This window comes from Pongo pygmaeus, chromosome 2 (assembly GCF_028885625.2).
Source record: "Pongo pygmaeus isolate AG05252 chromosome 2, NHGRI_mPonPyg2-v2.0_pri, whole genome shotgun sequence".
In the NCBI taxonomy this organism is placed as follows: domain Eukaryota; kingdom Metazoa; phylum Chordata; class Mammalia; order Primates; family Hominidae; genus Pongo; species Pongo pygmaeus.
This window is the reverse complement of record NC_085930.1, coordinates 65,716,163-65,741,344: the sequence shown is the minus strand read 5'-3', so window position 1 is coordinate 65,741,344 and position 25,182 is coordinate 65,716,163. Positions and strand designations below refer to the sequence as shown.

At 46.1% G+C, this 25,182-nt stretch overlaps 2 protein-coding genes across 2 annotated transcripts in view; one reads left to right on the top strand and one right to left on the bottom strand.

Annotated features, from left to right (window-relative positions):
- Nucleotides 1-25,182, top strand: part of SYN2 (synapsin II) — a 188,650-nt gene that overhangs the window by 135,266 nt on the left and 28,202 nt on the right. The window contains exons 2-7 of the mRNA XM_054480371.2: nucleotides 2,444-2,501; nucleotides 3,698-3,789; nucleotides 7,465-7,621; nucleotides 13,049-13,138; nucleotides 23,276-23,338; nucleotides 23,742-23,884. Coding sequence (XP_054336346.1) covers nucleotides 2,444-2,501; nucleotides 3,698-3,789; nucleotides 7,465-7,621; nucleotides 13,049-13,138; nucleotides 23,276-23,338; nucleotides 23,742-23,884 — 603 coding nt within the window. The remainder of the gene's footprint in view (nucleotides 1-2,443; nucleotides 2,502-3,697; nucleotides 3,790-7,464; nucleotides 7,622-13,048; nucleotides 13,139-23,275; nucleotides 23,339-23,741; nucleotides 23,885-25,182) is intronic.
- TIMP4 (TIMP metallopeptidase inhibitor 4) lies at nucleotides 14,503-21,083 on the bottom strand. The gene is made up of 5 exons (XM_054480372.2): nucleotides 20,454-21,083; nucleotides 19,142-19,239; nucleotides 18,583-18,697; nucleotides 16,149-16,273; nucleotides 14,503-15,528 (listed from the first exon to the last, which is right to left on the bottom strand). The coding sequence occupies exons 1-5, from the start codon at nucleotides 20,590-20,592 to the stop codon at nucleotides 15,331-15,333; spliced, it is 675 nt and encodes a 224-aa protein (XP_054336347.1). The 5' UTR covers nucleotides 20,593-21,083; the 3' UTR covers nucleotides 14,503-15,330.

Sequence of the window (25,182 nt, the reverse complement as noted above, 5' to 3'; positions counted from 1 at the left end):
GCCATCTTGGCTCCTTTTCTATAAGGTTGTGGCTCAGCCAAGAGAGGTCAGTGACCCTGGGCCAGGAAACACACACTAAGATTTCCAACAGGACAGATTACCTTAAGGAAAAGGCATTAGGGTAGCTAGAGAGGTGGGGGTAGAGGGAAGGCATGAAAACAGTTCATTAGCCAACTTGGTCAATGGGCAGGTGCAGGAAGTGGCAGATAAACCCAGCCAGAATCTATAAATATATACTTCAATATCAGTGTTCAAAACCCACAAAATAAATGAGTGAATTAAGAAACTTGGCAGCAGGTAAGCACCTAGATGTAAACTCTTAGTTCTAGCCTTAATTCCCATAAACTTTTCTTTCTGATTTGGGCATGTTATTTAATTGTCCTGGGCTTCAGTTTCCCCATCAGCCAAATGGACCACATTATCTCTCCTGGCTCCTTCACAGAGTTGTGAGGAACAACTAGGGCAAGGAACATACTTTGCAAATGCAAGGCATCATACGAAATGCGAGGTTATTGTTAACGTCTCTGAGATTTGCCTCACAGAAGGAGAGCTATTTTGAGACAGGAAAATAGGAGGAAGCATCAGAAAAGCATTGCTGATAACAAGGTAGACAAACCTTACTAATGAAAGAAAGGGATCTCATGGGTCATTCACTCCAGTTCCTCCTTTTTATAGTCATGGGCAAAAACCTGCAGAGTCCAAGGTCTGCAGAGAAGTGATAGTGCCATACTAGACTCTATTAGTTAAACCTGTAAATAAAATGGAATAGTAGCCAAAGAAAGGGAATATACTACAGGGCCCCTGCCTGAGGGGCTCGCTGAGCTGTGAATGTTGATCAGGGTCCTGGAAACAAGCTGGTGTGAAGCTTAATAAGAAATTGGGGCAGAGGTGGGGGGTGGACTTAAGTGGTCCAGCTCCAGGATGGCTGAGTGCCTCAGAGGAGCAATTTGAGGGTGGCCAGGGACTTGGATAGGACAAATGACAACTTCCTAGAACGGGGTGTTCCAGAACCCATAGAGAAAAGGAAACAGCCTGGCCTCATCCCGGGTAGTTGACAGGAACCAGGGTAGGAAGTATTTGTAGTGGGACTAATGCTCACATCATTCAGTCCCTTGTGAGTGGAAGAAGGAAAATGGGAACAAATGCAATGCGGCACACACAGGGCAAGTCTGTTTTTGTGGTGGTGTGAGCAGAGATGGAGAGAATAGATCACCAGGGGGAGACAGTGCCTGCAGTGTGAAGGGCAGTGGGCTCAGAGTGCCACAGACTTGGCTGTGAATACTGGCTCTGCCACTAACTTGCTACAGGGCCTTGAATACACCATTTTCAATTCTGAATATTGGTTTCCTTGTCTCTGAAATGAACCCTTTCTCTGTATCTTATACGTTGTTAGGACTAAATGAGATGTTCTTGAAAACAACTTGCATGTAATTCCTAGAACATGATGCCCAATAAATATTGGTTTATTCCTTCATTTTGGGGACAAACTCCCAAAAAATCTCCAATGAAATATTACAGTTGGAAATTTCAAGCGCTGGAAACGCAAGCTCAACTTACCTAACAGGTAGAGTATGGAAAGGCCCTTTGACAAATGGAGAAGCAGCCTAAAAGGACAGATAAGGAAATCTAATGTGGGGAAGGCAGGTTAGAAGCAAAGTAGGAATTAATATAAATATAAGCATAAAAATATCTGCTTATAAGGGATTAATTACTTATTACAGGGGATAAATTAATGCCTTAATATGAGGTTCCTCTAGATCTGTGACAAACTGGGAATATACTATGTACTGTGTAACTCACCTTGACCCATTTTCTTGACTGCTTAGAAATATGGGCTAAGTTTTGTGTTCAAATGCAATGGCTTCCCTCAGTCTTTTCCCGCTACCTTCTATTTTGGTCTAATTAATTTCCTCTCATTCATTGATTGTTCTTTAATCCTTATTTTGTTGGTTATATTTTTAAATTATTAATTGCCTCGGGTCCTCTTTGTGTGGGTATGAAGAAGTAAAGTGATGATAACAGTTTCTTTAAAAACTAAAAATCCAAAGGTGGATATACCAAATAGAAAACCATAGTAAAATGAAGGATCAAGGAAAATAAGGAAACTGCAGAGATATGTAAAGCTGATCTAGCCTTTACTAAGAATAAAATTGGGGAAATTCCTATTTCTAGATGCATTTTATAGCCAAAAGACCAGAGATGTTATTACAAAACCTGATAATGAAAGGATGTTTTGGATTATTTTATAGATGGGTAAATTGAGGTTAAAAGAGAGGAAATGGTTTGTCTTATGGTGATCTCATAGCAGAATGTGGATCAGAACCCAGGTCTCTTGACCCTCATTCTGGAGATGTCTGCTGTGGTCCTCTTCTTTGTAATAGTAAATGTCTGACTTTAAATACTTGCACAAAACTAATTTGTGTGGGTTTATTCTTTTCTCCAGGGCAAAGTGCTTTCGGGGCAAAAAAGTCCTTGGAGATTATGATATCAAAGTGGAACAGGTAATCAGCCTGAAGCCCAGAGCTGCATCCGCGTCATCACAGTTTCCTCCTGGCATGCCAGAGTGAACCATCTCGTTCTGCTGAGTGGAATACTGTGTCCATCATTGGGTTCTGGACTCTGCATCTCCTCTCTCTCCTATCCTTTCCCCAGGACCTTTCTCTCTGTGAGGCATGGTCCTGGAGTCTGCATCTTTTCGTTTCTCTGATTCCTTTTTATGGCTGTAGTGTCTGTAGATGAGCAAGCAGTTTGGTTCTTAGGACCCTCTTGCAGTGTAAGGTTCCCAGACTGAGGAAAACCTTAGAGGAATGTCTTCCCAGAATATTGCACGTTACCTCCGTATTGTTGGTGGCAAGATATTTCTCAGTAGGCACATGTTTGCCGTTCAGGTATGCTGCCCCGAGTGATGGCTCCTTTGGGCCTGAGGCTATACTTCAGAGGAAACTTAGAAAAGAACACCTCCTTGTTTTAATACAGTGAAACACTGAAAGTCCAATTTTTTTTTTTTAACCTTCCTCCATCCTTTGCTTCATAATAAATAGTGATTGGGTCCATTTGGGGAAGAGGAGGATGTTCAGTTTCAACAATGCATGTATTTCCTATGTGATAAAAGAAGTTTCTCATCATTCATTATACAGTGTGTTATGATTTACTGACTGTCTTCAAACAACTTGTTACATAGACAAGATTGATAAAAATGATTCCCATTTTATAGATCAGGAAAACGGAAACCCAGAGATGACAAGTAACTTGCTTAATGTTTTATGCAGCTAGGTAGGGGAAAAGCAGAACTAAAACCTAGTTGCCTAAATTTAGACCTAGTGCTTTTATGTTGAAACTGATAAAAAGACGTTTGTCTCAGTCCAAATTCTCGCTCTGTAGAGAGGCAGCACAAAGGATACTGGGCTGGAAGTTAGAGGACCTGAGTTTTGCTCCTTTCTCTGCCAATGATAAGTTTTGTTTGTCCTGAAAAGTTACTTAACTGCTCTGAGCCTCTATTTCCTCCTTTGATAAATGGGGATAATTATCTCTGTCCCACCTTCATCACAGTGTTGCTATGAGAATTAGACTAACTCAGTATGTGAACATGTTTTGAAAACTGTATATAAATGTTTGGCGGTAGGGATGTTGCTGCTGCTATGTAGAGGACTTGGTGAAGTCAGGATTGTGAACTTATTCCCCTATTATTATTTTCCAGGCAGAATTTTCAGAGCTCAACCTGGTGGCCCATGCAGATGGCACCTATGCTGTGGATATGCAGGTTCTCCGGAATGGCACAAAGGTTGTCCGGTAAGGGTCTTTCTGTCCTCAGGATCATTGTGACTGTCTCCACAGTTACTACCTCTGGCTCAAAGAGGTGGTTTCTAAGTCAGGTGTTGGAGTGAGATAGCAGTGTTACGTATGGTATACAGAACTTAATGATGTGTGTTGTGCAGAAACAGTAGAAAAGGCAGAGAAAGCCAGTTTCTCGCTGAGCTTAGTCCAGTGGTAGAGAAAGCAACCTTAAGCTTCACAGACTGAGAGCTCACTTAGAGATAACTGGATTCCTTATAGGATTATTTCCCCCAACCCCTTCAGCCAGTGCAGCTCTGTGCTTTTATCCTGCATACATTTCCCTTGGAAAACAGAGTTCCATTGCTTTAAAACAAACAAACAGACTTGAAAATGTCTGATGTAGTTCAGCCTTCCATTTTACATTGATTTGCCTAGATTCCCCTAGTGAGTTGTGGCAGAGCCCTGTCTTCTATGTGAGATCATTTGACTCTCCATCCTGTATTCTTTCTGTATTCCTCATTCCTGGGAACTCCTAAGTCTGATAGAAAAACCTAGGGCTGGAAGAGACGTGGTGGGTGGAAGAAAATTAGCAATTATTGAGCACTTACATGCCAGGTGGTATGCTGGATGCCTCATAGATGTGATGTTGTCATACTCACAGAATTTTGTGAGGGAGGTAATGAGAATTCCAGATTGGAAAGTGGCGGAGCGGGGAGAGGGGGCGGCGGGAAATGGTTTCAACAAGTGTTATTCTTCCCAGGAGCTCAGTATGGCTTCAGGTTTTCAGACATCAGTCTTGTTCCAAGAAGAGTCTTCACCTCACTCTCTTCCCCACCTCAATCTACAGTAACCTGACAGGCTTCCAGTGTCCAACAGGAACTGGGTTGGTGACAGGAAAGGCCAGACTGGAGGTGTCTGGGACCTAACAACAGGAAATACGAGCCTGTCCATTCTGAAGATCAAGGAAGAAGACAGAAAAAGAGATGTCCATCCGGGTGGGGAGTGAGCTCAGGTAGCTCCTACAAGAGAAAATGGATGAGCTGTAGGTAGAGAGGGCAATGGGGATGCATGAACACAAGCAGGTGGTGACAGAGAGGCCCAGTAGCAGGGCAAGAATAAAGGCAGGCCCTTCTAGGTACCAGGGTAGGAGCTCAGGGGCTGGCCACAGTGTACAGCTCAATTCCTATAATTGGGGTGCAGGATTGGAGTTGTATCTCAGGCATACAGCTGGTGCCAACTTCCCAGAACTGGGACACAAGAAGGTCAGAGCAGCTCTAACAGATGCCATGTTTCTGTTTGTTTGCTTGTTTGTTTAATAGATTGAGGGGATTCATGTACAGATTTGTTACACGAATTATGTATATTATGTAATGGTGAAGTTTGGGGTTCTAGTGTTCCATCACCCAAATAGTGAGCATCATATCCAATAGGTAATTTTTCAGCCCTCATCCCCCTCTCATCCTCCCCTCTTTTGGAGTCCCCAGTGTCTATTGTTTCCATCTTTATGTCTATGTGTACCCATTATTTGGCTCCCACTTATAAGTGAGAAATGCAGTATTTGATTTTCTGAGTTATTTCACTTAGGATAATGGCCTTCAACTCCATCTTTGTTGCTACAAAAGACATCATTTTATTTTTTTAATGACTGCGTTGTATTCCATGGTGTATACTATATATATTTTCTTCATCCAGTCATCCACTGATGGACACTTAGGTTGATTCCATGACTTTGCTATTCTGAATAGTGCTGCAATAAACATATGAGTGCAGGTGTCTTTTAATATGATGATCTATTTTCCTTTGAGTAGATAACCCAGTAATGGTATTGCTGGGTCATATGGTAGTTCTACTTTTAGTACTTTGAGAAATCTTTATATTGTTTTCTGTAGAAGTTGTACTAATTTACATTCCCACCAACGATGTAAAAGCTTAAGTCCTCGAGTGGCCAAGGAAGGCTCCTTGAACCCTCACTTTAAAAGACTAATCTCAGCCTGGGTGGGGCTGGAGCTGGAGGTGGTGGGCGGATGGCTGCCTGGGCAGAGATCCAAGTAGGTCATTGTATATCATATGAATCTGCTGAGGCTGAGCACCTTGGGAGTAGATGCTGCCACACAACTGACTCTCTGGGAAGGTGGGGTTTCTCTGAAGCGCAGACATAAAAACAGGGGCCATGGTCCTCTGGAATAGCCATGGCTAGAAGCTTTGCTGCCTACAGGGGAAACGCAGGAGCTTTCCCATGCATGGGAACATTCTGTACTCTCAGGGCTTCCTGTAGCCATTGCTCAACCTCAGTTCTGCGAAAAATATTTGTACCCCTCCCTAGCCTCCGCTTTGGAAGAATAACATTGGGAAGTCTGGCATCTGTCCTCAACCAGCCTGGCCCCTTGCTCTCCTGGGGGCCTGATGAGGGCATTGCCTATTTTAAGGAGCAGCTTTAAGGAGTCAGAAAAGGACAATGAGATCATGGACCTCTGTGGCAGTGTGGTGAAGGGAGCCAAGTACTGTCTGTTGTCTTCAGTTTTCCAGGACCTGCTTTGAGCTCCAACTGGAAAGCCACAAGGAGCTTCAGGCTCTTATACTGCCTCATGAAGTCAAGGAAAAATATTTTTCACTTAAGGCGTGAGAGTCCAAAAGTGTTTCTTCCCTTCTAAGGGTATTTGTACCTTAGAAAAAGGCAGTGCTTAGCCCAGAGGAGAGAGGAAATGTCAGAATTCTGTTCCTCAAATCTCCTTTGGAAAGTACCATAATATTGGCCAGGCGTGGTGGCTCGCACCTGTAATCCCAGCACTTTGGGAGGCCAAGGTGGGCAGATCACATGAGGCCAGGAGTTCAAGACCAGCTTGTCCAACATGGCGAACATGGCAGAACCCCATCTCAACTAAAACTACAAAAAATTATCTGAGCGTATTGGTGTGTGCCTGTAATTCCAGCTACTTGGGAGGCTGAGGCACAAGAGTTGCTTGAACCTGGGAGGCGGAGGTTGCAATGAGCTGAGATCGCGCCACTGCATTCTAGCCAGGGCGACAGAGCAAGACCTTGTCTCAAAAAAAAAAAATACAAAAACCAAACAAACAAAAAAGGAAAGTACCATAATATCCCATTTCCCAGTCCAGAAAGGAATAATAATAATAAAATTACAACCGTTGCTCATGCATGCACTCCCAGCACTTTGGGTGACTGACGTAGGAGAATCACTTGAGCCCAGGAGTTTGAGATCAGCCTGAGCAACATAGTGAGACCTCATCTCTCCAAAAAATGAAAAAATTAGCCAGGGGTCATGGCACATGCCTATAGTCCTAGCTACTTGAGAGGCTGAGGCGAGAGGATCACTTGAGCCCAGGATTTCAAGAACACCCTGGGCAACATAGTAAGACCCTGTCTCTCTAAAACATAAAGAATTAGCTGGGCATGGTGGTGTGTGCCTGTAGTACTAGTTACTTAGCAGGCTAAGGCAGGAGGATCACTTGAACCCAGGAGTTTGAGATTACAGTGAGCTACGGTTGTACCACCGCACTTCAGCCTGGACAACAGAGTAAGACCTGTCTCTAAAATAACAACAGTAAAATGAGGGGCTTGGACTAGGTGGTTCCTAAGCCCTCTTCTTTATCTTGGGTTTTGGAAATGGGAACCAAAATGATATATGGCCTGAAGTGCTGGTTAATGGCAAACCTGCCTCTACCTTCTCGCCAGGTCCTTCCGGCCAGACTTCGTGCTCATCCGGCAGCATGCATTTGGCATGGCGGAGAATGAGGACTTCCGCCACCTGATCATTGGCATGCAGTATGCAGGCCTCCCCAGCATCAACTCACTGGAATCCATATACAACTTCTGTGACAAGCCATGGGTGGTGAGTGAGGACCCCTTCCCCCAAGTAAAAGGGTAGGATCCAGGCCCTACATCTCCCAGGTCCCTAGGAGGGACTCAAGATGCAGTAGGCCCCAGCCCCAGGAGGGTCCCTACATCTCCCAGGCCCCTAGGAGGGTCCTCAAGATGCAGTTGGCCCCAGCTAAGAGGATGTGAGAGGAGCTTCCCCTGGGACATGGGGGAGGGCCAGCCATCAGAATAGCACAGCATCACCTGTCACAGGCTTGGCCCCTTTGCTGCGGAGTGGACCTTTGGCCTCACAACAAAGTCGCACAAAGATACCGTGAAGAAGCCCTTATAGGTCTGTAGGCTCTGCCCTTGGCCATAGGCTGCAATGATAAAAATGTCTGTTTCTTGCCTCCTAGAATGATTAAACTTTTGGAAAGGCCTGAGCCCAGTGACAACCAAGGGAATAGTCCAACTCAGTTAGTGACAGAATCCTACCAAGTGGTTCAGCAACCTGAAAATGAAATTTATCCACATGCATGTGAATCAGATACTTATGAGCTAGAAGTGTCTTGGGGATCATCAAAGCCTAACCCTAATTCTGACCTTAACCTTTCATGATAGAGATATGAAAATTAAAGAAGGAAAGTAAGGTGTAGAAAACTACTTACTATAGGATGCCAGTTTCTGAGATTTTTCTACATTAATTTCATTTAATCCTCACCTTAACAAGGAAGATATTATTATCATTATTATCATTTTTTACAGAGAAACAAGACCCAAAAAGGATTAAGTAACTTGCCAAAGTTATAGTGCCAGGATTTCTCTACATCCCACTGCCTCTCCCATAGATTGAGGCTCCTACATAAGGAAGAAACTGTTCCGGTTTTCTCTTCCTTGGCCAATTTGGAAATCTAGGAGGGCAGTGGAAACTTTTAGGCAGATAGAAAAAGTGGGGCTAAGAGGGAGAGTGACTTATGATGGCTTTGGGGGCACTCTGGCTTCCCCTCCGACCACTGAGGGGACCCAGCTCCTCTGCTGGCTCTGCTACTCCAGTCTGGCCCTCTCAGAAGGTAACACCTATCCCTAATCACATCCTCATTGACTTGCAGTATGCAGGCCTCCCCTGCATCAACTCACTGGAATCCATTTATAACTTCTGTGACAAGCCATGGGTGGAAGTGAGGCCCCCTTCCACCAGGTAAAGGGCTAGGATCCAGACCCTGCATCTTCCAGGCCCCTAGGAGGGACTTCTGGACCTCAAGATGGAGTAAGCCCTTCTTGTTTTGTAAAAATGAAATTTCAGCTGTCATATACCCTGGATTGCCAAGGTTCCTGGCACTTGTGGCTAATTGTGAAGTTTCCACGCCTTTACACCACTCAAAGAGCTGGAGAGGGGTGTGTATGTGTGTGTGTGTGTGTGTGTGTGTGTGTGTGTGTGTTAACCAAACAGATCTGTCACTTCTGCTCTTGATCTTTTTTTTCACCCTGGAATTAACAGCTTTCTTTTTCCTTTTGAAGCCAGGGAGAGCTTGGAGTGTAAGAAAAAGATCAATGGACAAGTAGTCAGGAGGGCTGGGAGCTGCCATGGTTAAGGAGGGGGTTGGGTTCCCAAGCTCCACTTGTTCAGCCTTTCCTTCTGCGTGGCCTGAGGCATCTGGAATCCTAGATTCTGCAGAAACACGCTAACAGAGAGTGTGATTTTAGTACGTTGCCAATCACAGAAGAGCATATGTGAGACCTTTACCAAGTGTCTTTTTTGTGGACCTCCCCTTTCTCCTCAATCACGTGTCCTTACTGCACACATGTCCTTCCTACTGCACACATGTCCTAACCCACGTGCACCCCCGGTACTTGTCAGAATTTGACTCTCTCCTAGCCACACAGGGTGATCCTGCTATTAGCAGCTTTTTCTGGGTGATTTCACTACTTATCAACCCTCTGACCGAACCTGTGCCCCAGTTTCTTCATCTACAAACTGGGAATAATAGTAGCACCTGTCACCACTTTGACAGCCTGGTTGTTACGGGCTCCTAGTATATGGGTTCTCTTAAAGAAATTCGTGGCCGGACGTGGTGGCTTACGCCTGCAATCCCAGCACTTTGGGAGGCCGAGGCGGGCAGATCACGAGGTCAGGAGATCAAGACCATCCTAACTAACACAGAGAAACCTGTCTCTACTAAAAATACAAAAAAAATTAGCCGGGCATGGTGGCGGACACCTGTAGTCCCAGCAACTCAGGAGGCTGAGGCAGGAGAATGGCGTGAACTCGGGAGGCGGAGCTTGCAGTGAGCCAAGATCGCACCACTGCACTCCATCCTGGGCGACAGAGCGAGACTCTGTCTCAAAAAAAAAAGAAATTTGTTCCCTGTTTTCTTTTCCTAAACTGTGGCAGAGGCCAGGGCAGGAAGAATGGGGAGAGCCTGTGGCTAGGGCTTTGCTCCTCCCGGGATCTGGGATCTGGTGAGGGGTCACACTCTCACCCATTCAGAATCTGAGCACATTGCCTTGGGCCCTGCATGAGAACAGCAGGGCTCCCTGGCCAGACCCCAAGTTCTCCCTTCAGTTTCACTAAGCAGCTGCCACATGAATGACGTTTTACATATTGTTCTCTGCTAGTTCATGGGAGTGGACAAATTTGGTGACTGTGAGGGGAGGGTCCCTCTCAGTTGATGACTTTGGGTTGTGTTTCTCAATATCTTTACTATGACTGCTGTTGGTGTGAGGAGAGACTTTGATTGGGTTGGAAAAGGCTCTGCCTTGCACAGCTGTGTCTCTGAGCACATTGCTGTCTCTGAAGTTGGTCAGGGCAAGCCACTGGGATTTGGGGAGCAGAAGTGGACCTGTCAATGAAAGCAGCATTCCAGACAAAGCAAGAATGGCACCACCCTTTATTGCTGCCAGTCTATCTGAAATTCCGTCAGTCTTTCTGGGTTTTTGGAAACAAGTGCACCAGAGTTAAATTAAATCATTTAATTTCCAGGAGTGGTAGGCATAGGGACACATTACTCAAATGGATCTGGAATCCCATTTTTTTCCAAGAAATCTTTCTTGATTCATTGGATGAGTGGCTATAATGGACATATCTTCCTATTAATTGCCAACAGCACCCCCAGCTCCCAAATTCATTCTTTTGTCTATGTGTAGAGGAAACAGCCCTTATCAGATGTTACATTTGTTTAATTGGTGACTGTGTGGCTGTGATTTAATCTAAGTTTCCAGGGAGCTATGGGTTAGATGCCAAGCTCACTACCTTGAGCTGACAGGGACTGCTGGAGAGGAGGGTGGGGTGAGCTCCCTGAGACCCAACAAGAGCCTGGGAACTGGCTGCCATTATTGTGTTGGCTGTCCCAGGGCTCTGGGAGTCTGCCACAGGCTGTCCTGGCATCTATGTGGTGTCTGTGTAACTCCCCCGCATGCTGGAAAGGTAGGGCCCCACATGTCTTGGTGCCATGCCAGAGCGTGGGCTGCAGCAGGACAGAGGTCGTTTGGCAGAGCTGGCATTAACTCCCTAGGGATGCTGGAGAGCCTTGGAAGCACAGGCAGGTGTCCAGAGGCAGAACAGAAGTCCAGCCAGGCCCAGATGGGCAGGCAGGACGTAAAGGTCAGATGAGCAGGTGCGGAGAATCAGAGAAGGCAGGAAAGGTCTGAGGGTTCGTTCTTGACAGTTAAAGCAAATTGAAGGACCAAAGTCAGTAAGGACAGCAGGATACAATGGTGAATGCACCCAGCAAGGAGAAGAGACCTGAGTGCTCTTGCAGTGCAGCCCTGACTCCAGGATGTGATCCGGGAGCCTGCACTTTCCTTTGCTCTCCAGCCTCAATCTCAGTTTGTCAAATGAGAGGACTGGTCTAGAGACTCTATAAAGTCCCTTTTGACAATGATATCTTAGGGGCTTGAGGGTCCATAATCATCCTTTCAGTCCTGGAGGAGGCCCTAGAGCTCTAGAGTCACCAATTGTTTGTCACTAAAGGGAGGGACCCAGGAATTCCAGTGTTTTCCAGCATTTCAAAAATAACAAAATCATATCTGTACCTACAAAAGGACCATAACAGATGATCACTTAAACTGCAGTTTGATAGCAGAGTTTGGGAGGAAATATAATAAAGAGATATTCTTTATGGTACAAAGTTTGAGGAGCTGATCAAATTTAACCGTCTCATTTTATATGTGAAGAAAATGAGATCCAGAGAGGAAAACTCATTTGCCCAAGGACACCTAGGAAGTTAACAGAACAAGAATCAGAAGATTCCAGTTTTCTAACAACCCAGTTCCGAGCTTTTACTGCCCCAACCTCGTCTCCCCTCCCTGGCTTATGTGCCAGTATCGCTTGTAGAGAACAAGACCTGAGCTTTTGAAAAATGTTCTAGCCTTCCTTTCTCTGATAAATAGATTTCATCTAGCAGCTTTCCCTTCTAGCCATTCCAGATACCAGTGGCTTCGAGTGTGAACTAATCCAGTAGCCCTAGAGAGATGTGTTTCCTCTGCTGCTGATGCACTGGGGATGGGAGTGCAGGTGTGTATGTGACTGGATTGAGCAGGAAAGTCCTGTGTTTCCTGTGGAAAGGGCATAGTTTCTACAGAGCCTGAAAGGCAGCTACTGACAGGAATAAGGAGAGTTATGGATTGGAAATGAAGGGGCCTTGCTGTGAACCTGGCTCAACTACTGTGTGACTTTGGGCAAGTGACCTCTCTGGGCCTCAGCTTCTTCATTTATAAAACGGAGCGGGGTGGGGGAGCCCAGCTGTGCACTAAGAAAGCCTTTCAACCCTGACACTGTAAGTATGTGTACTTTGCCCCTTCCCCATGGAGCTATTCCAGTTTTCTCCTATGTAGGCAAAGGGTCCAGTAAGTTCAGTCCCTGGTTAGGTAGTAAGTCCCAGAAAGACTGGGCCTGTCTATCCCACATACCATGACCATTCTAATCTTCCTGAAGAACAGCTTCATTTTATGATGCCTCCTGCTCAAATTCTTGGTGATTCCAAACTGCTTACTGGAAAAATCCATCATTCCTTTGCCTGACGTTTGAAATTCCAAGACTTGGCCCATGTCACCTATCCAGCTTCATCCCTTGCCATCACTCAGAGATGCAGGTGTGGAAAGTCAGAGACCCAATTTTTAATCCCAGCTTCACCTTGCAGTTCTGTGACTATAGGCAAGTTTTGTAACCTCTCTGGGCCCCATATGTAAAATGAGTATGATAAAATACTAGTTCATCAATTTGATTTGAAACATCATTACAATTGAGAAAGGTAATTGAATTTTAGCTCACTCTCTTTCCCTTCCCCAACTAATGCATATCATATCCTTGGGAATAGGAATTGTACACTTCTTTTATATCCTCACAATGCTTAGCATAAAGTCCTCCACAGAGCAGATGCTCAATAAATATTTGATGAGTTGATGTTTTGTCTGTTTCAGAAGTTATCTAAGATAAGCTGTAACATTTGCTTTTCTTTTGCAGTTTGCCCAGCTGGTCGCCATCTACAAGACACTGGGAGGAGAAAAGTTCCCTCTCATTGAACAGACATACTACCCCAACCACAAAGAGATGGTAAGTGGCTCAGTGGGGACATTAGTCTTTCTGCTGTTTTCATTTTGCACTTAGCCACCTGGTTATTGTGGGGCTCTGAAAAGGGCCTCAGCATCTCAACCCCAAAGACTCCACTGGGGTTGAACTAGAGAATTTATGTGGCTGGAATAACTAGATTTTAGCTGACAGCCTCTTGTCAAATTCTGGAGATAGAATAGGGAAGAACAGGAGTAAGGGCAGTTTAATCAAGCTGAGAGAATAACAAACTTCTGGACCAACAATCAGATCTCACTGCTTTTGAGTTCCAGCCCTGGCTCTGCCACTTGTCATTGAACAAGCTACATTTCCTCACTGTGTGCAGTTTCCAATAAGACGGTCAAGTGGGCATATTTATCCCTGCACAGGATATTCTAATATGGTACAGACACAATTTAAGTGAGATTCATTAAGTAATAGCTTCTGGGAAAGTGTGAAGCACTCTACTAGATGTAAGGCATTGCTCCTACTATTATTAATCCCCTGACTCTCCCATTCCCCTGGCGCTTCCACAACTGTGATAAGGCTGGGTTAACACTGTGCCTTCCCTGAGGCCATCCTAGTAAGTCAGAAGGAGCAGAGAGATGGGACGGTTGGTTGGTAAGGAGGCTATTGCCAATGTTTTTCCTGTGCAGGGACCTGGAGCTCAAACTCCCTTCTTCTTCCCTGTCCCCATACCCTCTGCCCCAGGCTGGTGTGATCAATTGGTGATCTTGCTTAACCCACCAATGGAGACTCCCTGTGAAGCATTCCAAGTGGAGCAGAGATTATGTTTGTCCCCGCCTCCCGACTTCCTTGGCCAAAAGGGGTCTCTGTTTACACCATTTCTGCAAATCAATAGCCTTCTTCTGACACATTGTGCATGGCCCTGCTCACCAGCAGACCACATATCAAAAAACAACCTTGGGCCTTGAAAAGAACCATCTCTGTCATCTTTGCCAGAGCTTCCCCAGGGAGAAGCTCTGAAACTTTAAGCTCTCGTCCTTAATAAATCCTAGAGGCCAATATCAGGACTTTTCCTTTCAGGGCAAGCCAGGAAGCCTTGCAGAGGCTGAGGAGCCCTGAGGGTCCTTTGGTTGGGGAATCTCAGGGAGCCCAAGACACAATGGTGAGAGTACTCAGCTGAAGGGTACAGGGGGCTCTCTGGGGGTCAAAGCTGGCTTTTTCCTGCTGTAGCATCTAGCAGGGCTGGCCGCTGGAAAAAACTGCCTTAATTGCCAGGTATATTCCCTACCTACCATCCTTTCCCCTCAAGGGCCTTTGTGTTATTTCTCTCCGGTGCTCTATCCTGAAATTTACCCTCAAGAGAGGACCACCTCTCTGTGGTGTAAAAAGCCAACAAAGGGGGATTTCAACTCTATAAGAAAAAGGCTTTATGGCTTTTAAAAAGTTCTGAAATAGGAATGAAGATGTTAGTAATTTAAAAGAGACAGAAGAGAAGCCTTATGGACATCAGTTGAGGGCATTAAGGATAGTTAACTTGGCGAGGTAGTACCTATTCTGAGACAGTAAGTGCATTCTTATTCAAAGAGGTGTGCTAACCAGGTGGGACCCTCTGCCAGAAATGGTATAGAGGGGATAACAGCATTGGGAGGCAGGTTAGGCCATTCTAGCTCTCACATTGAGTGATTCTGTGTCCCTCAAATGACTCCCCCAAACAGATGAAAGTGTATCAGAGGATTAGGATGAGTTGAGACAGGGGAAGTAGAGGGGTACACAGCCACAGTATGTTGTTGTTTTCATTCCCACCAGTCAGCCTGTTTATGATGCTGTCAAACCACCTTCTGGTATTGTACATCACAAGGATATACCATCTCATATGTATGACATTCACCATTTCTCCCCTACCAGATCGATTAAGACAAAGGAAAACACATTTTCCTGGGGAGGAAAGGGAATAGTCCTGGCTTTAGAAAACAGACTAAGCCAGAAGAAACACTTGCAGTAACAGCTACAAGGCTAGACTAATGGGGTTTGGGAGGCAGGGGCAACAGGCTGAGGGCAGGGCAGAAAAGTCATGTCCCCTTCCCCGTCTTGACAATGGCCAGACTGTCCACTTGGCACTTCTTATTAGCTGGCAGCAAGAGGTCAGGTGGTAATGGCCAAAGCTCTGCAGGGGAGGAGGACCAGCTTGATCTTCAGGACTCTTGAAGGGATGTGATGGTCACTGGTCCCTACTAGGGCTGGACGATGTCAACAAACTCCTTCCTGAGAGGCAGGTGGCCCCGGTACCAGCTGCAGGTGCCGTCAACATGCTTCATACAGACATAATGCTGAGCCTGGTAACCATAGAGCTTTCGTTCCAACAGCCAGTCTGTCCAGAGGCACTCGTTAGGGGCCAAGATGGTACAGGGTACTGTGTAGCAGGTGGTGATCTAGAGTCATGGCCACACAACATTAAAGTGAGTAGGGTGTCCTTCTTTTTCCATTGCTGCCTTTCAGATTCCTACGTACCGTTCCAGCCCATCTCAAATGCCCCCTATCTTATCAAGCTTTTCCTAGTCCCCAGTCTTCCCCTGGATTCTCCTTCCCCAAGGTTCCCCATATTCAATATTGCCACTTAGTGGCACCTCTGGAGTCAGATAGCTCTGAGGGTCCTTACTCTACCACTGATCTTGAGCAAGTCACTTCACATGCCAGAGCTTTCATTTCTTCACCTTAAAATGGAAATCTTAATTCTTCATAAATATGTTTTGGAGACTAAATTAAACATTTACAGTAAATTTACTATTACAGTGGCTGGCAAAGAATAGACTCTCTTTAAAGGGTGGCTGTATTGCAGTTTATCTCAGTCTGCCTCCTGTGATGGCCACCTTCCCAGCCAAAGTGTAAGTACTTTGAGATCAGGGCCTATAGACTGTATTGCTTTCTCATCCCCAACTTCATACAGTGCAGATCTCAAGTATAGTCTAGTAAGTGAATAAATTCATGCATGAATGAAGGCTCAGAACCCTTCCCCCATCCCTAAAGACTTTGGAAATGGACATTCCCTTACTTGGCAGCCACAGTTCAGATGGTAGTGATGATTCAGACTTTCCCTCTGCACCAAGGACAGGTCCTCCCAGGGCTCGATGTAGTTGCACAGATGGATGAAGACTTTTCCATCACTGAGGACCTGACCTTCAAGGGGAGATGGAGGAGAGTCAAGCATCAGGATTCTTCTCCTGGAGCTCTGGGGGCCCAGGTCCTTGAAGAGCCCAGAATTGCAGCCTCCCCAGTGACTTTGGTGGCAGTGGTGGCATGGGGCTCAGTGAACGGACCAAAAAATGAAACTACTATAATCTTTCTAGCAAAAAGATAAGCAGATTATGTTTGTACAAGGCAGAGCTGTGGGATCTGGTGAAGGCCTTTTCGTTTAGCATGGTACAGAGAGAAGAATGTGGTCTTTAAAGTCAAAGTCTGTGTGGGACCCCCCTTTCTTTTCTGTCATTTACTAGCTGAATGATCTTAAGGAAGTTGTATAACCTCTCAGCTGGAAGATGAAAATTATAAAGTTGTCAGATTAAATGAGAGATTGTCTATAAAGTTCCCAGCACAGTTGTGGTCCCACAGAAGATATTCAATAAATAATAGGTCCCTTTCCCTTTCCAGCCCTTCCCAGTATCTGCACAGGCCAGTCTCCTGCTCTAGGTTGGTGAGTCTTTTACTTTCCCCATAGGAAATTTCCCCCTTTTTACCTATGAAGCTCCTTTTCACCTTTCAAAGACCCTTTCAGTGCCACCTCAAAGCCATCTCTGACCACCTAGCCCATACCTCTTTTAGAACCTCAGTCGCTCAATCATTTACTCACTGAGTGACTGCTGTGATCTAGTACCAGGAATACAGATATAAAAATTACAGGATCTCTGCTCCCAAGGAGCTTAGAAATGAGTAGGGTAGATAAGTAAGTAGGGGAAAATTACACTATTGTGTGGTTCTATACAAAGTGCAGTATAAGAACAAAGGAACATACAATTATTTCCATCTATGGAAGGGGTGTGGGGCAAGGAAGGTGTCTCAGAGGAGACTGTGCTTGCATTGGGCCTTGAAGGGATAAGTGGGAGTCCACCTACCAGACGGGTTGGGGAAAGGGCTTCCTATCATTGCCACTATCCTGTGCAGAGGCAGGGGGACACAGCCTGGCAGCATACCTTCTGCAACCGCAGGTAGCTGAGTTCAGCTCTTGGGAAAGTGAGGGGCTGGGAACTGATATTGACAAAGCTAGAGAGGGCAGCAGTGTTCTGGTCACAAAGAGCTTTCAACACCAGGCAAAGGAGCTTGTGCCTTCTCCTGCAGGACCTGGGTGCCATTGATAACTTTTCTTAGACTATTTTCTGTCATTTCTCCCCACCCTCAGTTAGACTCGACCTCCCTGAAGGCAGAGAACATGTTTCCTCATTTCCCCTGCTGTACCTCCATGCCTAGCAGCGGGCTAGACACACAGAGGGCAGGTGCTTAGGAAGGAGGTGGGATAATAGAGTTTGAAAGGGCCTGGTCTGCTAGACCTGGGAACTGCAGGGCTCAGTGGTGTGTCCTGCCTCTGCCTCTTCCATCCAGGAGCTCCTCAGTTCTGTACAATTCCACATCCTCAGAGCTGGGAAGCCCTTATCATTGTAGCCTCCAGTGCCTATGACTCATCAAGAGCCATGTCTGGACAGTGAACTCTTTTGAAGACTGTGCCTTGTTACTGAATCTCCACTCTCCTGGCCAAGGCATGGCAGTGACTAAGTGGTCATTCATTGCTGAATGTGTGGATAGATAGTGGAATCCCTTCACCTGTTCCCTCCCCCACTGCTGTGCTTTTTCTTTCCTTTGCTTTCTTTTTAAATATTGTTTTATGTTTTCAGGCCAGTTTAGATCCCACTTAAACAATGAAGCTTCCCTGATAGTTCACAACTACCAAATAGTTCCGTTCTCTGAACTCCAAAATAATTTAATGTTGCATTCATTTATGGAGTCATATTTTTGTGTGATTCTTTAACTGTTCTATCCCAACCAATTCAGTATGGAGGAATCCTGCCTGGGCCCAAGTTCACAGAGACAGAACTATGTTAGACTCAAGCTCCTGTTAGGTCCTGTGCAAAAGGCAGAGTTGACCTGCAAGGAGCAGTTTTAGAGAGGAGATTTTGACTCAAGTTGCCAGAAATCTTATACTAATTTAAACTATTTGAAAAATGGAAGCAGGTGCCCTACACTGGGTGAGCAGCCTGTCCTTAAAATAGTGAAACAGTGGCCAGGATCACTGTAATAAGAACTCTTACATTTAAAGGGAGGTTACAAGGCTCCTCCTAACCCAGAGGTTGTCTGTCACTAACACAGCTCTGTTTTATGCCCAAGAAAATGCCACCTGGCTCAGCCTACTGCCCAAGGAAGACCCTGGCTCCTTTCTCACTACCTCCCCTAGGGCAGAATCTATTATATTAAGACCAGTTGCTGGTCTTCTAACTTACCAGTCAAGAGATACTGCTTCTGGCTGTTGGCTTCTAGTTTCACACCACAGAGGGAAGAGTCAAAAGGCGTATAGATATACTGAACATCCTTGACTTTCTCAAACCCTTTGAACATCTGACCAGCAATTACAAAAAAAGGCAATATTGGGTCAGTGAGTGTACTGTATATATTAACAGACAAAAACCTCTCACTTCTCAGCCTAAAAATTTAAGCAAAAGTCTAGTTCAGGATTTTGTGTCCTCAGATGTCCCTACTGGGTTATTTTCTCTCTTAAAAATAAAAAAAAAAAACCACCTAAACCTTGGTTTATTCCAGTAGGTACCTGTAGTGGCACCATACACCAGCAGCTGTGGGACCAGATGGACACTGAGGCCCTCCCCTGCAGTATCCCTGGGATTCTATGGGCTCTGCCTCCAAATCTCATCCAGTTCCACTTCAGCATCTAGACCCAAGGATCACTGAGCCAGGCCACCTGAAAGCTACCAGCCCTCCCAGAACACAGACCCCACTTCCTCCATCAGCCTTAGGGGCTACACATCCCAGCCTAACCCCATGTACCTTTATCTGTTTGATTTCATACCGGAGCATTTTTTCAGTGTCAGCAGGGTCTGCACTGGCAGGAACTACCTTCTCACTGGAGATTTTGGCCCGAATCACTGCATAGGAAGAGAAAAGAGGGAACCTTTAGCAGCTGGTGGGGGCAATACACCTGAGGTCTGGATGATCCAGGGTCCCTGAAGAAGTCTGTAGGGCAGTTCTTGGTTTTGGTGTGGCTGGGTTGTGAGCAATGTGATGTGTGAGAAGGGGGACCTGGAAACACCTCCCCTGCAGTCACTGGTAGTTCCAAACCCTTCAGGCTTATTAGGTCCTACAACCGCTAAGCTCTTTCTGCCTTTTGAACCAGTTAGTCTGGAGAGCTCTAGTTCTCCATAGCCATTTGTGCAGTGGGGCACAAGATAGGAGTCAGAGTAGAGAAGGGAGGAGGAGCCCCTTCAGGGCAGTTGGTGTGAAGTTTATCTATTGCTGTGGTCAAGGCCTGTCATCCCGCCTACAGTTGATATTAGTAAATGTTTATTCATAAATGTTCTGACCCTGCACTGAGGTATTACATCTCTTGCCATTTGAGCATTAATAACCAAAAACTATTGATGACGTTCTTCCTCTGTGCCTGGCCTTGCACTAGGCACTAGGCCCATAGATGTGATTAAGACAGGGTCCCCATCCTGCAGAGCTCTTGATCTAGTGGAGTACACACTTGTAAAGAACAGTAGCACAGCATAGTAGGAGCGCTAAGACGGTTAGAGATGCTGAAGCAGCACCAAGGAGCCTGGGAGCCTGCAGAGGAGGGGAGAGACCTAAGTTAGCCCTTGAAGGATGAGTAGGAGTCTGCCAGGAATTTAAGGGTGTGAGGGAGGGCATTCCAGGCAGAGGGAAGAGAAAGGACAGAACGTGCGTGTTGCCGTAGGGGCTTGGTGGCAACCTCAGTTATAGGCCTGGACACACACGGGTAGTTATAATGCAAGCCCTCTCCCCTCCCCTTTCTGTCCCCAGTATAGTAGTTCAGAATAATCATCAGATAGCTCCGGTGACACCTTGTGTAGTGACACTCCGTAATTGCAGTATGGCCAGAGTGAGGGAGGTCGCTGTGGAAGTCCCTGATGCAATCTTCATTTCCTTATGAATCAGTCAGGTTCTGCGCTTGCAAGGTTGCTATGGCGCCTGGTCCTTCTCCACCCATCAGCCTCAGCAACAGGCAACCGGTAAGAATTTGAGCTCCTCCCTTTTCCTCTGGACTCCTGGTGTACTGCTGGCCAGATACTAATCCCCCACAACCACCCCCTGCTGTGGACCTCGCGGACCTCGGACTCACCAAGTGCCGAGTGGCAGATGTGCTGCTGAGGGTGCGCCGGGGCGCAGCTGCATGCCTCACCCAGCCCCGGGGGCCGCAGCAACGCCAGCAGCCGCAGCAACAGCACCCAGCTCGGCGCGGGCCGAGGGCTCCCAGGCATGACACTGCAGATCCCTGACTGAGCCTGTGAGGTCTGTCGGACCGAACAGCCCCAACAGGGCTCCTTCCCAAGGCCGTCGTGCCCCTCACCCCAGGCTTTATGAGGTGGCCCTAAGGGCCAATCCCGCCCCGATGGGCTCCGCCTTCCTTTGGCTCTAGGCCACCCGCAGAGGCAGGACCCGAGGCTCTTCCGACCTGCATACTCAGTAAGATGCAGAGGGAAGCCTGGAAAGAGGCCCTGGCCTCTGTTTCCCTGCCTAAGTCATGAAGCGATCTGGAAGCAGAGGGAAAGCACTGAGAGAGGGGATGGTGTCAAGGGCAGAAGGATGGAAAGAGCCACAAAGACAAATGCATGAGGACAGAAAAACTGAGGGCTGTGATTCAGGCAGAAAGAACAAGAGTGAGGAGAGGCACAGACAGAAAGAGTGAGACAGGCAGAGTCCCAGAGAGGCAGACAGAATTACAACAGGCAAAAGAGACAGTGACAGAGAAGGACGGACCCCTTGCTGAGCTGCACGCTGGGAATGAGACGAGCTACTCAGGGCTTCTTTCAGCTGCAGGAAGTGCTTTCAATGCCCTATTTATGAGGCTCCAAAGCAACAGCAAACAGTAATAGAACAGGACAGAGAAAGTTGGGGTGTGTGTGTGTCTTGGCTCTGTTGCCTGGGGGGTGGGGAGAGATGTCAAAGAAGCAGCCAGTGCTTTAGAAACCCTTTCTCACTCCCAGAGCCTCAGACTCTCCAGATAGCTGGAGACAGTGCTCTTGGTGTACAAAACACAAAGTGTCCCATCACTTAGGGCAAACCTTGGACCTCAAAGCCCTCTCGAGGCCCTAGGCTACGCTGATTTTTATTGCATGTCCCTTCTCACTGGAGACTGTCATGTTCTAGAAGGTGGGACAGCTTAGAAAACAAAGAAGCAGGCTGGGCGTGGTGGCTCACGCCTGTAATCCCAGCACTTTGGGAGGCCAAGGCGGGTTGATCACCTGAGGTCAGGAGTTCGAGATCACCCTGGCCATCATGGTGAAACTCCGTCCCTACTAAAAATACAAAAGTTAGCCAGGCGTGGTGGCCTACACCTGTAGTCCCAAGTACTCAGGAGGCTGAGGCAAGAGAATGGCTTGAACCCAGGAGGCGGAGGTTGCAGTGAGCTGAGATTGTGCCACTGCACTCCAGTCTGGGCGACAGAGTGAGACTCCATCTCAAAAAAAATAAAAAATAAAAAAACGAAGAAGCAGGGGACTTGGGGGTGACTATGACCAGAGCCTTGTCTGCTGTTTGGGCATAGTGTTCCAAGCCTCCAAATCCCAAATCTCCATGGGATTATTGCTGTAGGATGTTTCCACATGATGCTGGACTGGATAGTGGGAGGCTGGGTTCCAATTCTGACTGTCACTACAGCTTTGTGACTTTTGCCTCTCTGGGCCTCAGTTTTTTCTTCATAAAGTAGAGTTGAACTATGTGATTTCTAAAGCCCTTTGAAGTTCTTTTTCCCATCCTTGACTGGCCTCAACCAAGAATGCTGAGATCCTCAGGCCAGATACCCCCAGTATCTGTTGAAATATTAGTTCCCATAGGAGTCTGACTTTTCATCAGGGTCAACATTATTTCCTTCAAAGGATACCTTTTCATTTTGATGGTGTTAGTGATGTTTGAAAAGAAGGGAATTGAAAGAGAGCTGAGTCTGACTGAAAGATGAAATGCCCAGGTTGGCATCCAGGCTGGTTCTTCATACAATGTTCAGACCAAGATAGAGGCTGATGTACTATTTGAAGGGAGCTCAGAAAGCATCCCATCTGATCTCTTCATTGGACAGATGTGAAGGCTGAGGCCCAGTGAGATACAGTGACTTGTAGAAAGTCTGTGGCAAAGAGGACTAGAGTACTCGTCTCCTGACATCTAGCCTAGTGCTCCTTCCACTCCACAATTACTTCTTACATCACCATTTTGTAACAGCTTGAAATCTTGCCCTTAGAGGATAATCCTTCTTTTAAGTTTTTGTTGCTCCTCTGTTGAACTATGGCTACCTCAGTGTAGAGTTTGCTCCCCTAAGGATCGCTCTCCATTTATAAACATATTGAATTCTTCTATCGGCTCTTTTTCAAACCCCAAGCTGGGAAGAAATGGGCCTTCACATGCAAAGCCTTGTTTGGTGGTGAGAGTGGGGTATTGGTGAGCAGTGAGGAGTGTGAAAGAGGGAGAAAACAACCAGGATCATTACAGGAAAGCTGGGCCTTTGAAGGTTGTAGGTACCAAGAGATAAATGCTGACAGGGACATCAAGATGCCAAAGATGCGTTTTTAAAATAAAAATGCAGGTTTATTAAAGTACATCTACATATAGTAAAATTCACCCTTTCAGAGATACTTTCTTTAATTCTCTTTGTCTGAGGGCCAGTCCTGCCCAGGTTTTGTCTAATGCAGAGAAAATTGACAGTGCATTTTAAAGATGTAGGGTATACCAAATAAGAGTACAGGGTTCTTGTAGCACTGCCACTAATATGCTGTGTGACCCTGGGAAGTCACTGTCATTCCATGGGTCTCAGTTTTTTAATCTGTAAAGCAAGTAGATTGGACTAATTCTTTAAAGAACCCTCCCAAGGGTATTCCCAGGAAAAATATGTGTAGGATTCCACAGAGAGATGGGCACACTCTGACAGTTTATTCCTTTCTCTTCTGATTTCAGCTGACACTGCCCACGTTTCCTGTGGTGGTGAAGATTGGCCACGCTCACTCAGGCATGGGCAAGGTGAGGCAGAGAGGCCTGCTGTGCTTCAGGGTTGAACCAAGAAGGGCAGTTTTCAGAGTGCCCATTTGTGAACTGCTATTCTCCCTCTGTCACTGATGAATTCTTTCCAAAGAGAAGATGATTTGCCACCTCTAAAGCCATGAGTGTCACCCAACCAGACCTCTTTCAGTAAGCAGAATGCAAGCCACCTGCTTGGTCCTCTGGGTCCTTTGCAGCAAGTGTGGCCCCTGAGTTCTGGGAAGGGAAGCTAGGGAGAAGGGGCCTCCTGGGGAGATGTGGCACCCAGATTAGTGTCTGGATCAGATACATATTGGTGGGTTTGGAGGCTCAGGGCCCTTGTGACTTCTCAGTGTGTGTATGTGTGTGTCTCCCTTTCCCCCTTTCTGCCCTGCTCTAACATTAGGTCAAAGTGGAAAACCACTACGACTTCCAGGACATTGCCAGCGTGGTGGCTCTCACCCAGACCTATGCCACTGCAGAGCCTTTCATTGACTCCAAGTATGACATCCGGGTCCAGAAGATTGGCAACAACTACAAGGCTTACATGTGAGTAAGAGTGGGGTATGCTTTCTCCTCAGCCATGATGGAAAAGCTGAGCCTCCACATTGCAGCCAACTCTCAGTTTAACCTCTTCTGGCCCACAGGCAGATAACAGAGAGGGTGCCACTTAAGTCAGAGATTTTTTTACCTGGGTTCCTTTTAAGTCAGAGGAGGGGTCTGTGAACTAAGATGAGAAAATATATTAATATTCATTTTCACTTGCCTCTAAGGGAAATTTAGCTTTCTCTTCATTTTGAACAGAGACAACAGACTACATTATACCTGTACATAGGAGTTTGTCACTAAAGGTGATTACTGGTATTCTTATATCTTACTATAGTTGAGACAGATATCTCTATGGATTATTCTCATTCCTACTTTAAAATCATGGTAGTTGTTAGACTTGCCACTACCTCCTGTTATTTAGAAACACATATTTTACTAATCACAGATTTGTTTAATATTTTTGATAACTCTAATTGGGTAGCTCTGGGATCCCATGTACTCTATCTTATACAGTTACACATCTTATATATCGTGTTCATTGGAAGGAATCCATAGGCTTCCCCAGACTGCCACAGCACAAAGTTAAAAAGTTCCTGATATAAATATCCAGCACTGAAAATGCTACAGAGCATTAAAAGCCCAGTGCATGACTTCTCTATAACTGTGTCCATTTGCCAGGATGGAAAGTTAAACATTTCCTGCATTAGAATTTAGTAAAGGAAAAGATTTCAAAACTACCTGACTTTCCATAATACACATAAAATGCAAGTGGCTTATAATTCCAATTTTGGAAATATTAATCCCCCACTTAAAAAAGTTTACAGTGGGCCGGGCACGGTGGCTCATGCCTATAATCCCAGCACTTTGGGAGGCCGAGGCAGGCGGATCACGAGGTCAGGAGATCAAGACCATCCTGGCTAACATGGTGAAACCCCATCTCTACTAAAAAATACAAAGAAATTAGCTGGGCGTGGTGGTGGGTGCCTGTAGTCCCAGCTACTCAGGAGGCTGAGGCAGGAGAATGGCATGAACCCGGAAGGCAGAGCTTGCAATGAGCCGAGATCGCGCCACTGCACTCCAGCCTGGGTGACAGTGCAAGACTCTGTCTCAAAAAAAAAGAAAAAGTTTACAGTGGTGTTTTCTTTACAAAGAAAGAACATTATTAATATATAGATTTGATTTTGGTCACTCAGGACGTCAGCAGACTTCAAGGTTGAGCAGCCTTCCCTTTCCCTTCCCCACCTGTGTCTGTTTTTCTTCTCTTACCCCCCTTTTCACTACTTACACTCCCCACCCCT

Coding starts and splice junctions, on each gene's coding strand:
- TIMP4 (XM_054480372.2), bottom strand. CDS start 20,592: ATGCCTGGGAGCCCTCGGCCCGCGCCGAGCTGGGTGCTGTTGCTGCGG. Junction 19,240..20,453: donor CATCTGCCACTCGGCACTTG/GTGAGTCCGAGG, acceptor CTTCCTATGCAG/TGATTCGGGCCAAAATCTCC. Junction 18,698..19,141: donor ATGAAATCAAACAGATAAAG/GTACATGGGGTT, acceptor ATTGCTGGTCAG/ATGTTCAAAGGGTTTGAGAA.